Source organism: Vigna unguiculata, chromosome 4, assembly GCF_004118075.2.
Source record: "Vigna unguiculata cultivar IT97K-499-35 chromosome 4, ASM411807v1, whole genome shotgun sequence".
Taxonomy (NCBI): domain Eukaryota; kingdom Viridiplantae; phylum Streptophyta; class Magnoliopsida; order Fabales; family Fabaceae; genus Vigna; species Vigna unguiculata.
This window is the reverse complement of record NC_040282.1, coordinates 40,846,130-40,865,296: the sequence shown is the minus strand read 5'-3', so window position 1 is coordinate 40,865,296 and position 19,167 is coordinate 40,846,130. Positions and strand designations below refer to the sequence as shown.

Below are 19,167 nucleotides of genomic sequence, written 5' to 3'. Positions count from 1 at the left end.
AAGAGATTAGATAAGAAAAACAAAAAACATAATGGTACCTTATTTACACAGAAACCATAAACTCACCTTCTCCACTAACCTTCACTACCACACAACAAAGAAGCAAACAAAAAACACCTTCCTTCTCTTTCTCTGTTTCTCCTACACATAAAAACACACTCCACCACTCACGCATTATTCTAATCTACTTTTTCTGAACTAATCCTTCACTCCACCAACACCAACACCAACACACCTTCTTCCTAGTCACACCACCGCTTCTAAACTAAAAACTCCTTTGTTGCTTGTGTTTCGTGTTTGTTCTTCTTTTGTCTGCATTTGTCCCTCTTGATTTGAGCCACAACACACCCTTTTTCATAAATAACAATATTAAAATACCAACAAAAAGAGGGTGGTGGGAGAAGAAAAGTGGCGAGGATTATTACACTGTACCATTACCAAAGCCACTTTTTGTCTCTTGAATTTTTTTTTGTAAAGCTTTTCCTTTTCCTTTTTCATTGACTTGTTGATTCAAGAGGGGTTTTCTTCATCCTTTATCAAGCTCAAGAAATCATCATGGTTGCTGTGTAGTTAGTTCTCACAAAATCCCATCCCATCATGGATCTTGAGTCTGTTATCCATAGGAACAAAATTAAGGTAAAATACTGTTGTTGGATAAGAAATATGTTTCATAATGTTTGGTTTCATCATGGTCATGGTGATGTGATATATGCAGGAAGAATCATGGAAGACAGTGCTAACTTTGGCTTATCAGAGCTTGGGGGTTGTGTATGGAGACTTGAGCACTTCCCCACTTTACGTTTACAAAAGCACTTTTGCTGAGGATATTCAGCATTCAGATACCAATGAAGAAATCTATGGGGTGTTGTCTTTTGTTTTCTGGACGCTCACACTGATTCCTCTGCTCAAGTATGTGTTCATTGTGCTGAGAGCTGATGACAATGGTGAGGGAGGCACGTTTGCTCTCTACTCCTTGCTCTGCCGCCACGCCCGTGTTAGCTTGTTGCCTAACACTCAGCTTGCAGATGAGGACTTAACCGAGTACACCATAGACAATGGAACTGTTCCCATCAACAAGAAAAATGTTGGTTTGGGGTTGAAGAGCTTGTTGGAGAAACACAGGGTGCTGCAAAGGGTGCTGCTTGTTCTGGCCCTGATAGGAACCTGCATGGTTATTGGGGATGGTGTGCTCACACCAGCAATTTCTGGTATTTCTGATCATGATACTCTGTGAATTTGGCTGCAAACAAGGTTTTGAATTAAGGGCATATACTTGAATTAAGGGCAGTCACAATAGTGCAAAAATTTTGACATTATTGGCTGAAATTGCAGTTTTTTAAAACCTTGGTTGTGAGTGGTGTACATACGAATCTTGGTCACTAACTTTTGTGTGATTTTTGGTCATTCTGCAGTTTTTTCTGCTGTGTCAGGGTTGGAGCTTTCCATGTCTAAAGAACAGCACAAATGTAAGTTTCTTTATGAACACAAAAAACTGATTTCCGTTCACAGATTCTCTTGTTGCCCTTTTGTTTCTCTTCTATCTTCTTCTCCATGAACTTTTAAGGGAGTACGGCACTCACAAAAATCTCAAGATTTCATACAAACGTTTTCTGGGTCAATAGTTAAATGAGTGTATACACCAAAAGAAGAGAGGGAGAGAAAGAGTTTTTGAACAACAGTATCAAAATCCTTAAAATTTAGAATTTCTCAACTTTTAATGCAGTTTTAGTAATCCATACTTTGTGCTCTGAGGAAGGGTTATTTACAGCTAAGCAACAAGTCTTTGGGGATAATTGAATTCTATTGGAGAAAGTTGTCCTTTTTTCTTGTTCTCATTTTTTTAATATGCAGTAAAGATTCTTTATTCAGTTACCAATTTTTTTATTGCAGATACTATATATCTAGCTTACAATTGCAGATAACACTATGGTAAAACGTTTTGAATTTGTTCCCCGGAATTTTTCTTTGATGAGTAGTAGGTCTGAAATCGGTTGGTATCCTGAACAAATCAATCTCGGGAATATGTTCCCACAACAATCTAGAAATTTAGAATAATTCTCGTTTTGTGTTCCATTTTGAAATATTTGATACTGCAGTTATCTTAGCTGGCTGTGCATTACGTTGGAATGGTAGGAATTTTGCCCCCTCAATGGCATATATGCTATAAAGATATTAGTTAATAGTGAAAGGATTCTAGTTGGGCATCACACAGATTTGTTTAATGAGTGAATAAGATCTGATTTGAACCATCACAGCACCTCCAATTAGTGGACAAAAAATGGAGAACCAAAAGACAAGTGCATGCACAATTGTAGGTCCTCATAAATAAAGATCAGAGGAAATTTCTTCGCCTTGATCAAAGCCAAGTCACTGTCTTGGTAAACTTCTATTTGAATACGTAACTGTTACTAAAATGATAAAAAGTACACATGAAAAGCATGGTTAAGAAATGCAAAGCCTAACCCCACTAGTCATAGGTTTTATGTATAAAATAGTAGTTCCCTGGTAAAGTTGGACTCTCAAGAGGTTATGATATGAAGCATTATGGTTTGGATGAGACTTCAACAAATCCCTGTAGAATAATCTAGAATAGTTGGTTGATGGTGTCTGATTGGATACAAAATTAGGTATGGCCAGTGGCCACTATTTGACTGGTCATGAACAGTGTCTGCAATTCCACTATTAGTAATAAATAATGGTTATCTATGGCATCCCAATTAAACCTAATTCTGTCAACTTCAAAGAGTTGAAGCTGTTGAAATACCAGAGTGAAGTCACCCAATCTTACTCTTTAATCTTGACCTCACTTTTGTCTCCTTGGATAATTTGACATCTGTATCATATTCTAGTATTCAGTAAAAAAATCTTTTGAATCACTGTGACAACAACTTTAGTAACTATTAATTGTCATCAAATGTTTATTAGCTTCTCTTACCAGAAGTAATTTTGCTACAGTCTAATAATAACACCTGGCTTGATAGACCCACTTGATGAATTATTTACCAGGAAATTACCACTTGAAAGTTAATTAATATGCATTTTAAAACACTAATCAGTCTCAGATTCTAAGAAATCACATACACTTATAGTAATTTGATGGCTGGTGTTATTTTTTTAAGCACAGAACCTCATAAAACTACTAAAATCCCTTGTCACTGTATTCATCATACTGAGTTCCTAGTGTTCATAGATACATAATCTTCAACAAGCATTAAAACTAGAAAATTTCAATGTGCTGTATTTTTCCTCTTCCAGTATTACACTGGAGCTAATTATTGGTTAATGGTTATGCAGATGTGGAGGTTCCAGTTGCTTGTGTAATACTGGTGTTTTTGTTTGCTCTTCAACATTATGGCACTCACCGTGTGGGAAGTCTCTTTGCACCTGTTGTCCTGACCTGGCTACTTTGCATCAGTGCTATTGGTATTTATAACATCTTCCATTGGAATCCACATGTCTATGAAGCTCTCTCCCCATATTACATGTTCAAATTTCTGAAAAAGACTCAAAAGGGAGGATGGATGTCTTTGGGTGGAATTCTACTTTGTATAACTGGTATGGAGCAAATTTGTTTACTAAACTGTTGTGTGCTTGATATATTATGTATATCTTTCTGATATTATACTCTCTGTGTTCCAGGTTCAGAAGCCATGTATGCCGACTTAGGACACTTTTCACAATTGTCAATTAAGGTACACGAATGTTGCATTATTGTAGTTTTACTCTATTATTAGGTAAATTTGATTTATGTGAAGAGCTGTGATCAGAGTTTTCACTTTTTGAATTTGATTGTATCCTCTCCAAAACGAAACTATGGTTGCAGAAATGTAGAAAGAGTGCAAGGAGTGTTTCATTGTTTATTTGATCTTAATGACATCTAATGTTTCAAACACAATAATTATACATTTACTCATAACATTTTGGTATATTGAGTGAGACAGAACCAACTTCTTTAATTTAAGGTCAGAAGTTAAAAATGCAGCATCAACAAGATTTCAAAGAAGCAAAGATTTATCTTCTGAAAAGGACTCTTTACCTTCATTGAGCTGTGTGTGCTTGCTCCACACAGCTTATTCATCCTGGGTTATGTTTATTGTTAACACCATCCAATACTAAACACGCTTGAACCTTATGATAACCTTTCTACTAGTTTTCATTTTCATTTTTATTTCATACATAGAGGAATTCCTCTGCATTATGGACAACTAAATTAAATTGGACTTTCTTTTTAACAATTGATAATTGAGTTTCAATGCATATAGATGCATCGTTCATGGATATCATGTTTTTGGTAGATGGTTACTTAATAATTTTAACAAAAATTCATTAACCTGCAGATTGCATTCACCTTTTTGGTGTACCCTTCCTTGATCCTAGCATATATGGGACAAGCTGCATATCTTTCAAAGCATCATTCCCTTGAAACTGACTATCGAATTGGGTTCTATGTATCAGTACCTGGTAAGTTCTTTTGATCTTCTCTAAGAAACACATATCCAAAACAAAACTAGTGTTTACTTTGCTGCTTAGCTTACTTTTCTTTTCTCCCTTTTCAGTAAAACTTAGATGGCCTGTTCTTGCAATAGCCATACTTCAAGCTGTGGTTGGAAGTCAAGCTGTCATCACAGGAACTTTCTCAATAATCAAACAATGTTCTGCTTTGGGATGTTTCCCCAAAGTCAAAATCATCCACACATCATCCAAGACTCATGGCCAGATTTACATTCCTGAGATCAACTGGAGTTTGATGCTACTTTGCCTGGCTATTACAGTTGGATTTAGAGATACTAAACGCATGGGAAATGCAGCAGGTACTCTACCTCTCCATGATTATCTTCATGATGCTTATTAGTATGATAACTTAAATTTCAACATTGACAGAACTGTTTCTAAATGATCATTGTTAAATTTGAAATGTTTGAAGAGTAAATAATATATGTGCTGATCTTTACATTGTTAAACTGTGTTTTTAAGTATTTTGTTTTCTTTGCTTTAACAGGCTTGGCTGTCATAACTGTCATGCTGGTGACTACTTGCTTAATGTCTCTAGTTATAGTCTTATGTTGGCACAAAAACATTTTGCTGGCAATTTGCTTCATAGTGTTCTTTGGCTCCATTGAAGCACTCTATTTTTCAGCATCCTTGATCAAGTTCCTTGAGGGGGCTTGGGTCCCCATTGCCCTCTCCCTCATCTTTCTCATTTCCATGTATGTGTGGCACTATGGCACAATAAAGAAGTATGAGTTTGATGTTCAGAACAAGGTTCCAATCAACTGGCTCCTCAGTTTAGGCCCCACTCTAGGCATTGTCAGAGTCAAGGGAATTGGCCTCATACACACTGAGCTTGTGTCTGGGATCCCAGCCATTTTCTCCCACTTTGTGACCAATCTCCCAGCCTTCCACCAAGTTGTTATCTTCCTCTGCATCAAGTCTGTCCAAGTGCCACATGTCAGACCAGAAGAAAGGTTCTTGGTGGGTAGAGTTGGCCCAAAGGAGTATAGGCTTTACAGGTGCATAGCCAGGTATGGCTACCGAGACATTCACAAGGATGACATGGAGTTTGAGAAGGATCTTGTGTGCAGCATAGCAGAATTCATCAGATCAGACACCTCAGAATATGGCCTAGGATTTGGAAGTTTTGAGGAGGACACAAAGATGACAGTTGTTGGGACATCAGCATCAAACATAGATGGTTCAATAAGGATGTCTGAAGAAGATTCTCAAATGGAAGGCCCCTCAGAATTGATGGAAGTTAAGCCTTCTCCTGAGAAAGTGAGGAAGAGAGTGAGGTTTGTTGTGCCAGACAGTCCACAGATTGATTTTGAAACAAGAGAAGAGTTGCTTGAGCTAATGGAAGCAAAAGAAGCTGGAATGGCATTCATTCTGAGTCACTCATATGTTAGAGCAAAAAGTGGATCAAGCTGGTTGAAAAAAGTTGTCATCAATTATGGATATGATTTCTTAAGGAGAAACTCTAGAGGACCAACTTATGCTTTAAGCATACCTCATGCATCTACCTTAGAGGTAGGCATGATCTACCATGTATGAATGAGTTTTTGGCTATAGTTTAGTTTTGTGACTAGTGATATATTCTATGGTAGCTCAACCTTACATATAGTGATGATAAATGGTGGCATTTTGTATAGTGACACCCTTCTGCAAGGTTCTTGACAAGTGCTGTCGACCTGTTATATTCACCTCTGGTTTTGTAATTTTCTTGGTACATAAATAAGCTGTCTGTAGGGACTGGTTCCTTTTTTGTCTTTTTGCTCGACCATGAATCTCAAGTATAGATCATGTTCAAGATTTCAATAGTACTGTAACTACTCCTTCATGAAAAAGAGTTTATATCTTTTGGTAGTTTGGTAGGGTGTAGCTCCAAATATGACACAGTTTTGTCTTACTTTCCATAACTTTTATAAATTTTAATAATAGTTCTTATTACCAATTACTGATGATGTGACATGTGTTTATGACGACATGACATGTGTGTGACAATTGATATCTCATGTATTATCTGATATTGATGACTTATAAAGAGTCTGTTTATGAACACTGTTTCTAAACATCCCTGTTCTGAGAAATCAAAGGGATATATAAACTTGATGAATGGTATACCAGTAAAAAGAAAATAGAATGAATCAATCACTTGATATATGAAGTGTGAACACATTTATGATTTATATTCATGTCTTCATATTTCAAATTTTAAAAGGACAAATTTTACTATTTCAAACTGTTCATCATCAAATAATTTTAGATTGATATCAAAGTCATATGAATTTTATCTTAAAAAAAAAAATTGTTATTAAATAAAGTTTATCCCTTTGCAACTTTTGCATTGTGTACACAAGTCATATTTAATATATTTATACAGAGACACTTTCATTTCTTAAATCTTATTTTATGTTACTATTTAAAAAGTACTCTTTTTTTTTTTTATGTGTAAACATTATTTTCAATAAATATAATCCGAAGGTAATTTAAGAACAATATTGTACCTAACGCGGGTAACGAATACAAATACATTTGATAGGGCTTTTAACATTTTCTTTTTCAAAGAAAGGATAGTGAACACTTAGAATCTTAAGGAAATTTGGGAATCTTAAGAAAGATGATGTTCTTCGTTTCTTAGGTTTTTCTCTTTATCTTTTTCTTTGTGTGCAAATCTATCATTTCTCAATTTCTTTGAAAACTTTTGCTTTGTATTTTCTGTCTCTCTTCTTACTACTTGTTCTCTTGGCAAACAAAGAAAACATTAGAAAGATTTAATATAAATTACTTCAAACAAATAAATTATCTTCCAAGTTTGTGGGCAATCTATAAACTTTAGAAAATGTGAGAAATAATTTATTGTCTAAATATTTCAGATTACATATATTTTGGTTACAACACTGGGCAATGGAATCTATAATTCTGCATGTGCTGCTCTAAATTCATTCAAAATGATGATGATGATGATACACCAAAAGCTTCACTTTCATGATTGGTAATAGTTACAAGAAGCGTAACTTGGACGATACTTGACTGAGAAAAGAAGTGGAGTTTCTATTTTGACCACTAAAGACAACAAAAATGAAAATCAGATTCGAAGAACTTGCAAAAGAAAATTCCTACACTGAAAGCACACACATAATTCAAAAGCATCAACCTGTTCTTAGTATTCAATATGAAATCTAAACCAAAGAAGCATATAGCAAGGTGACATGTATTCATGCAACACAATTGAAAAGAAAAAAAGTGAAGTTATCTCTTGCTTAGGTGTTTGTGATTAGTTTAATAGTTCACACAGTATTCAGTAGTATTGGATCCATAACTTGACCTTTATTTCGTGTTAACTTACACTTATTGTTTAGGAATAATTATAGCTTCACAGCAACGCAATGAAACGAAACAAATTTAGGAGTATGTAACGGTTTGTGCATTGGTTTAAGACAATAATAATGCTTTATAAGTCATGTGCATGGTTTGAAATCACTTTGAGGGAACATTCACAAACATTGGAGTTTGAACTCTGATCGTGATATATCAAATCTCGTGAAGCCCTATCCTCAGTAGTCTTGAATCTTGAGCTATTGTTTCAGTGAGTAATATAGTAAATATAGTAAAATCAACTCCTAAACAATATATATACACGTTAAATATTTGAACAAAATGTTGGTGAGTTATTGGAAGTTTCCCTTGGGAGAGGAGCCAAAGTGGAAATGGGAAACTTACACTATAATACAATAAACGCAAGGTTTGTGGAACCACCTTGTCGAGTATTGTTATAAAGACACGACAATCTAAGACAGAAATCCATATGATTCCATCTCACTATCAGTTCTAAATTCTGTCTCCTGTGTCTCTCTGACATGTCTCTGTCACCACTACAAGTCTTGTTTGTTTCTCTATCTTCCTAATCCTTACTTTCTTTTCTGAAAAGGCTGGGGAATCATTTCATTTCATGTGAAGAAGAATTGAGAATTGCACTGTGGTTAGTTTTCTCTTCTCAAAATGCATAGCCTGTTATATTAGACATTGCATTATGTGTCATGTGGGAGCATTTCACAATAACTGAGGCAAGAGAAGAATGAGTAGGAGTTGTTCTGTGCTGCTTTTTGCTTTTGTACTTGTGCTTTGTCTCTTCTCTCCAACTTCAGCCACACCACCTCCTGCTAGTGAGTGCAACAAGCTCTTCAGTCTAAACCATGTTCAATTTTCTTCCCATTTGAGTTTTCTTGCTCATGAGTTAAATTTCATGTGACATGCAGAAATTGTTACTGGGGTTGTTTCCAATGTGGTTTCTGCTCTTCTTAAATGGCTATGGTCACTGAGTGTAAAGTCCACAACCAAACCTGGTAGAGGTAAACATCTTACTTTAACTTCACTTCTTAATATTTCTTAATATATAGCTAGTTCTTATACAAAAATTACTTTTAACTTATGCATAAGTTAAGAGAAGTTAATTTCATATATAACAACTTATGATTAGTGATAGTGTATAAATTTTTCACATTGTGTATGCATAACTATTGTATATTCAAATTGCTAACATATTGGTCTTTCTTGGTTAAATTTTTCAGTACAGCATAGTCGTTCCATGGTTAAATTTGAGAGTGACTACAATGTGGAAACAATATTTGATGGAAGTAAGCTTGGAATTGAGCCACACTCAGTGCAAATGTCTCCAAATGGTGAATTTCTTGTACTGGATTCTGAGAACAGCAACATCTACAAGATCTCTGGTTCAATGTCCAGACGTAAGTTTTCTTTGCTGAAATCGTCTAAGCTTCATTATACCCTTTTTTTCAAATACCTTCCTCTTTGGTTTTTCTTGGTTGGCTTATAGAAGATGGAAGTACTTTAGCTTTGTTGCTTCATTATTCCAAAATATTAGATTCAAAATTCAGGCACTGTCCTTTAAGAATGTGTGTTGTTTGAGTTTTTTCTTGTTCATAAACTTTGCTTCATTCCCGGGACATCTTTTGATTCTACTAGGCTGTTTATAAGGATTCTTGATGAACTTTTGTTAAGCAGAAGCTTCCTTTTTTAAGGTACAACGTACCTTTAGTCACCCAAAACAAAGCATAATATGCCTGCACATTCTTTTACTTTCAAATGAATAAAAAAGATGCACAGAATAAAAAAAGTACAAATCTTGAAACACAACTCTATTCTAGCTTCCTTACCCCACTATAGTCCTTTACCTTTTTGTTGGTTCTTCTTTCTTCATAACATCTAAATGTCACATCCATTATAACTTGAGCTTCTTTTAAAATAAGCCAAACTTGTAAAAAAAGTCTAGCTGATTGAAAATCTGAAAAGAAATTCTACTCACTTTATTGGTGACATATTATAGCTAATTTGGTGTATGCATTTTATTATGTTTGATTCTATCCTAATGAATGGATAAATCACAGATAGCAGACCCAAATTGCTTGCTGGATCTTCAGAAGGTTACATTGGACACATAGATGGGAGGCCTAGAGAAGCTAGAATGAACCACCCTAAAGGGCTTGCAGTGGATGACAGAGGGAATATTTACATAGCAGACACATTGAATATGGCCATCAGAAAAATCAGTGATGAAGGTATACACACAAAATTCCTTGGACTCTCATGCTGCTTAAGAATGAAATGAATAAACCAATATGCTGAAATTCTCAAAATACAAGACCATGTATGTTTACATAATTATACCATTCTTAACCTCCCAATGAATTCCATCTTTCTATAGAGTCATGATGCGATAAATTATTGCATTCTTCATGACTTTGTATGGTCCAAGACTGTGATTATGACAGTTGAAAGTCTCATATTGACTAAAAATAAAGTCAATTAGAGTATATATATATAGATGCAAACTTCATTTTACAAGTCGATTTTGTGGAGTTGAGTTAGGTTTGAAGTCCAATTTTTAACATATGACTGAATGTTCTTAATATGCTCAACTCTATGGCATGCATTTTGTGCAGGGGTTACCACCATTGCAGGTGGAAAATGGGGCCATGCAGGAGGCCATGTTGATGGTCCAAGTGAAGATGCAAAGTTTTCAAATGACTTTGATGTGGTTTATGTTGGTAGTAGCTGCTCTCTTTTGGTGGTGGATAGAGGAAACCATGCAATTCGAGAGATTCAACTCCATCAAGATGACTGTACTACTTATGAGGAACATGAGTACTATAGTTTCAACTTAGGTATGATTCCTTGTAATATCATCTCCTTTATCTATCTTTATCCTTTTACAATCTTAGAGCATGTTGATCTTCAAAAGTTATGCATTAAAATTACAGGAATTGCTGTGCTTGTTGCTGCTGGATTCTTTGGCTACATGTTAGCATTGCTGCAATGGAGGGTGAGGGCTATGTTTTCTTCTCCTGCTGTAAGTGATTTACTTCTGCAGCATGTTTTGTGAATCATTTTATCATAAACTGTGAAACATCATAATCTATTTCATTTTCAGGATCCAAGGGCCCCTTCAAGGAGCAAAGGAGCGCCATTTTCTGCACAGCAAATGCAAAGGCCTCCACCTTCTGCAACAACTAAGTCATTCAGGCCTCCTTTGATTCCAAATGAAGATGAATTTGAGAAACAAGATGAGGGTTTCTTTGTTTCTCTTGGAAGACTATTTCTGAACTCTGGCTCATGCATGAGTGAAATTTTGGGTGGGTTGTTCACAGGATCCAAAAGGAAACCACTGCAATACAATCAGTATCAGCAGCAGTATCAGTATGGTAACAGACATCCTAGTACATGGCCCATGCAAGAGAGTTTTGTCATTCCTGATGAAGATGAACCTCCTTCCATAGAAACCAGAACACCAACAACTAGGGAAACCTACCCTATCATCACCAAAGAGCTTGAAAAACCACAGCACTTAAAGCCCAGTAGAGGTTACTTGAACAACAACAGGTGGGAGGGTGGTGATGACTATGAAGAACATCATCATCATCAACAACATCAACAACTCCAACATCAACAACAACTTCATCAACCTCATCAACATCTTCAACATCATCAACAACAGCATCATCCCAAGTTGCAACAACAGCAGCAGCAGCAGCAGCAACAACAGGTCAAACTCAAACACCAGCACCAAGTTCACACACGTTATTCTTCCACCCCTCAAGGCTATTATGAGCAAAACTGTGAGACGAATGAGATTGTGTTTGGTGCAGTTCAAGAGCATGATGGAAGGCGTGAAGCCATGGTGATAAAGGCTGTGGATTATGGGGATCCAAAGTTCAGTCACCACAATATTCGCCCCAGATTAAACTATGTTGGTTACTCCCATGGTTATTGAAAATATCAGTGATGATTTCATTGCATCAAAGTGATTGAACTCGTGGACTTTTCTAAGAACATGAAGTCACAAATCAAAATCACAAGGGAGAGAAACAGAGAGAGAGAGGACTCACTAGTCCTCGAAAGTTTCTTATGAGTGAATGTTGTAAGTTGTAACTGAGATGAGTATCGATGCCTCAATGTAAAATTGAATACACTTTTTCATGGAGATTTTTTAACCATAGTGTAATTTCAAAAAATCATCATAGTGGTCAAATTTAGAAAAAACTTACACTAATAAGAATTTAAAATTTAGAATTTAGGATTTTGATTTGAGATTAGGGTTTGACATCTTTAAAATCATTAGAGGTTTTTTCTTCTCGAATATCCATCGTTACTAACTGCACCTCATATTGTAAGAAAAACATTGAAATTAGCTTCTATGATCACGTTGTTGTGCAATCGTCGTTCAACCTCCATATTCTATTGCAAATGAAAAAGGAAAAGAGATAGTTAATTTTTTAAAAAAACTTCAAAATCAGAAAATTTGTTGTAAGAAATATCATATATATTTAGAAATTCGGATTTGAAAAACTTGCTTTAGAATAAAGTTCATATATTCAGAAAAAATTAGGTTTAGTTGTTTATTTGATTCTTTTCTCATCTAAAAATATTAAGTTGGTATTTAGTATTTTTTTAGTCTTAATTTGATCATAATTTGTAAAAATTGATGAAATTTGGTCTTAATTTTTTTAAAATTTATGCAATTTGATTTTTTTTGTTAAATTTTTTAAAATATATTAAGGATTTTTCATTAAAATTGTAACTGTTATTAAGAATGGTTTGTTTTATTGGTGTAATTGACATTTCATAATGTTAAATTTAATAAAAGTATTTGATTTGTTTTAAAAAAAATTAACAAAAATAATGAAATTGCATGTTTTTTTTCGAAAATAAAAGTTAAATAAATAATTAAACTAAAAATCTATTATTGAAATCCTATTCTATAAATCATGTTTCAATAATTCTTGAAAAGCTTACTGGAGAAGATTTCGAAAACAGTAATATGAAAGTCACCTTTAAGAAGGGTCAAATGGTCATTGTATAAATTATAAATGTGTAATTAGAAATTGTGAGGGTGCAAGAAGAATAAACCACTGATAGATGATTTATGGGATTGGTCCACACAAAATTATTTGCTTTGCAATCTCTAATGAAGGGAATTTCTTCTTGCATCTTATATTTTCTAAAATTTGAATCATATCCCTACTGAAATTAATAAAAAAGGACATAGTATGATTTTTTTTTTTTGTGTTTTAATTATAATTTTGGATTCTACACTCTATAGATAGTTTGGACTGTAAATTTCGTAATACAAATTTATATTTTGAATTCAACAATTCATAATACAAATTTGGAAGATAATCCATTATACAAATTATATTCCGGATTGTACAATTTGTATTGCAAATTTGAAAAACAAACAAAAATGTAAATTACATTTTAAATTGTACAATTTGTAATACAAATTTACATTATAAATTGTACAATCATTAATGCAAATTCAGAAGATAATCCAGAATACAAAATGCATTTCAGATTGTATAATTCATATAATAAATTTACATTCCATATTATACAATTCATAATGTAAATTTATAAGACAATCCATGATGTAAAATACATTTTGTATTATAGAATTCATAATGTAAATTTGAAAAAAACACGAGGTGCACAATTTTTAATAAGTAATAATTAAGTCATTTCACTAAGATCAAAGAGTGTAAGAAGGTCATATTCAAAGATTTAATGTTAAGATATAGGCTTTATAAGAAACTCATTAAATTTATTAAAAAAAGACACTAAATTTTTAAAATTAAAATTTATATAAATGAAAATAATTATAAATATTTTATATTTGTCATTGAATCAATAGTTTAGTGTTAAATCAGTAAAAACAAAAGTATAGTATCATTAATTAGAACAAGGCACTATTTATTTACTTAAAAAAGGTAAAAAGGTACGACATGATGCTCTAATAAATAACAAAATAATCCAAAAAAATGAATGCAAATTGATTCATCTTCCTATTATAAATATGTTATTTGTAAAAAAATATTCATTATATTTTAGTTAATTATATAATTATACAATATTTTTTATCCATTAATTCATATTAAGTTGTTATAATTTGTTCTTACATAAAATCGAGTTGTCTTAGGAGCTCTTGATATTCTCTTACTCAAATGTCTAAAATGACTCCAAATTGTATTTTGATGAGACCATCAAATGCATGCACCGGTGGACCTTAGAAGGTCCGTAGAGGCCATGACCCCCCAAAGATTTTTTAAATTTTTCTAAAAATATTTTAAAATTTTTTTAGATTGATTTTTATTTTTTTTATAAAATATAATATTTAATATTAGTAAATAATAAAATTAAAAATTAAACATAATAAAAAATAATAAAATTTATTGAGATATTTTTTTTATTCTCTCACTTTAAATTTTTCACATATTCTATTCATTTATTACTCTTGTATCTCTTCTTTTACTTTTTGTTTTAAAAAAGAAATAGAAAATTATACTTAAATTCATTCTCTCACTCTTAGTTCTCATTCATTCTCTTTTAAGATAAAAAAAAAGTAACTCTTTCCTTTTTCTTAATTGAAAAATATTAGTTTGATATTTAGTTTTTTTTCATCTTATGAATTTTTTGTATATTTATTTTTTTATGAATATAAAAAAAATTATGTAATATATGCTTTTTCATAATCATTTCTAAATGTGACCTTATTATTATTTTTTAGTAATTACATCTCTTAATCTTTTATTACATTTTGATAAATTATTTTTTAGTCTTAATTTTTTAATAGGTATATTGATGAAAAATAAAATAATAGATTCATTTTTTAAAAGTAAAAAAAGAGAAGATACCCTTGAAGATAAAAACAATACAAATTTACTTCTTCACCTATTTCAAGCATGGTAATAGGAATTCAATTGTTGAATTAGAGAACCATTTCTTATGATTCAAAAATGAATTATAAGTGAAAAATTTCATATTAATTCTTTTGAATTATATGCGAAATGTTTCATATTAATTATATAAGTAAATGTTCTCAAATATGAGAATATCTAGGGAAAGAGATGAAATTAGAAAAACCTTTTTAAAATAAGTTTCATATCAAATACAATTTCAAAATTATAACTTTTTTTTAAGAAAAAACATACAAGAATTTCAATACAAAATTATATATACTTTTGTTATATTAGTAATAATAATTAAATATATAAAATTTGAGTATATTATTTTGGTCCATTCAAACTTTTGATAAAGATCCCATTGAGTCCGTGGATACCTACACGCTGACACTCAAGTTAGTAAAGGTCGAATACATGATTTATACGATATGTATATGTTTTTTTCCATATACCTCTTAGCTTGAGGTTTATATTAATTATCTTTGGGAACGTTTTTATTCCCTCATAAATGCTAATGAATGTCTTATCGTAATTGTCACATGTTTAAACAAGTCTATTGCCAAGGCTAGATAATGTATCATATATCTACCAACAGGCTGATCGAGAGATACTCAACACCGTAAAAGTAAATAGGTCGAAATATACTCAACCTTGGGTAAATACTTAGGCTCACCTTACTCCCCAAGTCAATATATACTCAATCCTTTATACATTCTTAGGCTCACCTAGCTCCTTAGATCGAAATATACTTGATCTATAAATACTAAGACTCACCTAGTTCCAGACCAAGATTAACCCAGTCCTACAATATACATAATTGAATAATATGGATATAAGATAATATGTTAATTTTTACTCTTATCCGTTATCATCATGTAACTCATAAATATATATTTGAGATAAATAAACATATTATTTTTAAATTTATTATATATATATATATATATATATATATAATACTAATAATTTATAGGATAATTAAATATGAAACTACGATATATAGTTACATCCAAGCTCAATAATGATTACTTTTGATTTGTAGATAAAAATATATGAAAATGATAATAAAATACTCCACTAGTCTATAGTAAAATACTAACTATGATATCATATATACTTACTTGAATATTAGCTATATAGTGATTAGTTTTGGATTTAGATTTGGATTTGGATTTGGCAATAGAATTCATATTATTGGCTGATTTTCTTGTAATCACAGCTGTGCATGTACTAAAATATGTACTTAATTATTGCTCAATGATCTTAATTTATGTTGATGATTAATGTTTGACATATATTTTTATTATAATTAGGTTGATGATTAATCTGTGATATGCATAATAAAATTAGAACATGCAGCGCAATCAAACTCCCAATACACAAGAATCTCACTAAATCATCAATACACACTATGAATCTTTGAAAACTATACTGGGTTTTGTTAACAAATATTTAAATATCTATCTTTATGATTATAACAATTAATTAAATGTTTCTTTTTTCACAAAATATATTTTAACTCTCGTTGATTATATCGTGGATCTATATATATAAAAAAATGCTCGTTGATTCCAATCAACCCATCAATTATATCTATATATGTGTGAGTGTGTGAGTGAAAATTAAGCAATCAATAAACAGGGTAGAAACATACATATAATATAATGAACTAAAAATAAAAAGAGGAATATCTTAACATCGAAGTTTGTTTTTTGGACATTATAATAATTAGTGACATTGTTTTTTTTATTTTTCCACCAACCTTCTTCTTTAGTCGCATTATACGTAATATTTTTTAAGGTCCTTGTAAAATTAAAACATATTCGTGATAAGGAAATTAAGATTATATACTTGGTGCTTTATTTTGTTCATGAGTGGAAGAGTATTCTTTTGTTTGATACGTAAAATTATAGATATACCATTATTCCCTTTCAGACATGGGTCCCTACGAAGAAAACTATGGTAATTTCTTTCTATAAATTAAGATAAAATATAATTAGAAAAAAAAATCATGCGTATTGCAACAATTAATTAGCTTTATAATTATATATACAATTTATTAATCATATAATTAAAATAAATAAAATTATACAATGAAATGAATGTGTGTGAATAGTATTATAGTTTAATTTTGATCTATTGTATTATTTGCGTATTTATTTGTTACTTAATATTGTTAAGGAAAGTCTCTTGTCTTTGAAAAGAGATATTTAATTCTTCATTAAGCAATTATATAAAGGTCAAAACATCTCTAAATAATTTTTATCAAAGTACGTCTATAAACTTAATCAACATAGAAGGAACCATTTTTTATCACTATGCATATTATTTTCAATTTTATAGAGTTAAATTTGAAAGAAAAAGGAAATAAAAAAGAAAAGGAGATGGGAAAGACAAGAAAAGGGTTAAATATATTTTTGGTTTCTTAACTTTCAGAGAATTTTGAATTTAGTCCATTTCGAAACTTTTGACTAATTTAGTCATTTATCTTTCGAAATATGTGGATTTATTCCTTTTGGTCAAATTTTGTTAGATTTATTTAATGTTTCGTACGCGTTTCAGAATTGTAATTGAGTTGTTTATACTGTTTGACACATTTTTACTTTAATGTTAAGTCAAATACTATTTTCAACTAATAATTCAAGAACACATTTTCTTGACTTTTTTCCATGGTTAATTATATCTTATGAGATGAACCTCTTTTGTTATTATTTTATATATCTCTTAAATTAAAAAATAAAACATTAAAATTATATCGTTTTTTAATATTTCCACTCTCTCTTAATAAGTTTTAGCAAATGTAACAGAAAATGATTGACAAAAAAGTTTAAAAGCTCTAAAAAATTTTCAACTTAAAAAAATTAAAAGAAAAACTTTAGATGTAACAGGAGACAAAACTTAAAATAAAAAAAAATATTGTGTCATAACAAAATATGATATATTATAACTTATAAAAGAAAAACTTTAGATGTAACAGTAGAAAAAACTTAAAATAGAAAAAATAATTGGTGTCATAACAAAATATGATATATTATAAAAATAGATAAACATTGTTTTTCTTTAATTTATTGTACAGTATTATGATAAAAAGTTATTGTAAATATAATGGTGATAATATACTGGTAACAATGACAATAATAATAAAAAATTATGATAATAATATCAATCATAATAGTTATTATGATAAGTGTGGTGATAATAATAATTATAATAAGTACCAAAAATACTGATGAAAGAAACATCGTAATTAATATTTTTAATAGCAATAATAATAATAATAATAATAAATAACAGTAGTAAAAATAACAAGAACACATGTGATGATTAGTATATTATTTAATTATAATTGTAAAAGTAATAATAAAACAATACAAGTGACAATAATATAAAAAATATTATAATTATAAAAATAGTAAAAGTGATAATAAAAGTTTTGACAATAATAAATAGTTGGTGTATGGTGTAATGATGGCAGTGAAAACAATATATATGATAATGGTCACATCAATGACAGTAGTAGTAAAGCGATTAGAAGATTAATAACAATAATCATTATGCTCGAGTAGTTGATTACTAAAAGTATAATTATATAAAAGTAACTTTGTTAGGATATATGGTTAAAGATAATTAATATATATTAAATTTTGTAAAAATTTATATAATGTTTAATAAATTTTAATTTAATAGTTATTAATGTAATTTTATTTTATTTAAAAAATAAAAATATCTTGACATATATTGTATGATTGTGTTTAATATTTATTTAGTATTTAATTATAAAAGTTAAAAAATAATTAAATAATAAAATAATATATTTTAATGTTATTAAAAGTTGAAATATAATAAGAATAAAAAATAAAAATAAAAATAAAAATTAGCAAAAAATTTGTATTAAACATCTTAAAAGTTAATAAGAAAGAATTACGGTATCAATTTGAAATTTTATTGAATTATTTTTTTCTAACTTGATAACCTTTATGCAACATCGTCATGATAATTTGACAAAATCTCTCGTATTATAAAACAATAATATTTTAATGTATGAAATTATTAATTATAAATATATAAATTTAATAATATAAAAAAAATTAATTATCTCAACTTTTAGTAGAGATCTTAAATATTCTAAAATATTTATTTTGTATCAAAGTTATTCAAAAGTTTGAAAGAACAATTTTAAATTTGTATTATTTTAATTAATAGACTTAACTATTTTAACTTTCAATATAATATAAAAGAGTAAAATTAATAAGCATTAATTATTGGTCATTGTTTTCCATTCTCCAAAAGTATAACGGAAATCTATCATATCATGTTAATTATTGACCTAGTTGCTCTTTCAAGACAAAAAAATACACGCTAATAAGAAAACAAATAATGAAAGAATTTTCTGAATATACTAAATGATTGATTATGA

At 30.4% G+C, this 19,167-nt stretch overlaps 2 protein-coding genes across 2 annotated transcripts; both read left to right on the top strand.

Moving 5' to 3' along the window:
• LOC114181712 (potassium transporter 8-like) lies at positions 1 to 6,360 on the top strand. The gene is made up of 8 exons (XM_028068243.1): positions 1 to 636; positions 716 to 1,208; positions 1,413 to 1,466; positions 3,295 to 3,555; positions 3,640 to 3,692; positions 4,338 to 4,461; positions 4,557 to 4,811; positions 5,000 to 6,360. The coding sequence occupies exons 1-8, from the start codon at positions 598 to 600 to the stop codon at positions 6,046 to 6,048; spliced, it is 2,328 nt and encodes a 775-aa protein (XP_027924044.1). The 5' UTR covers positions 1 to 597; the 3' UTR covers positions 6,049 to 6,360.
• Positions 6,361 to 8,014: 1,654 nt separating this feature from the next.
• Positions 8,015 to 11,995, top strand: LOC114181476. The gene is made up of 7 exons (XM_028067944.1): positions 8,015 to 8,660; positions 8,754 to 8,846; positions 9,066 to 9,242; positions 9,903 to 10,073; positions 10,458 to 10,679; positions 10,776 to 10,864; positions 10,946 to 11,995. The coding sequence occupies exons 1-7, from the start codon at positions 8,573 to 8,575 to the stop codon at positions 11,783 to 11,785; spliced, it is 1,680 nt and encodes a 559-aa protein (XP_027923745.1). The 5' UTR covers positions 8,015 to 8,572; the 3' UTR covers positions 11,786 to 11,995.
• The last annotated feature ends 7,172 nt before the right edge of the window (positions 11,996 to 19,167 follow it).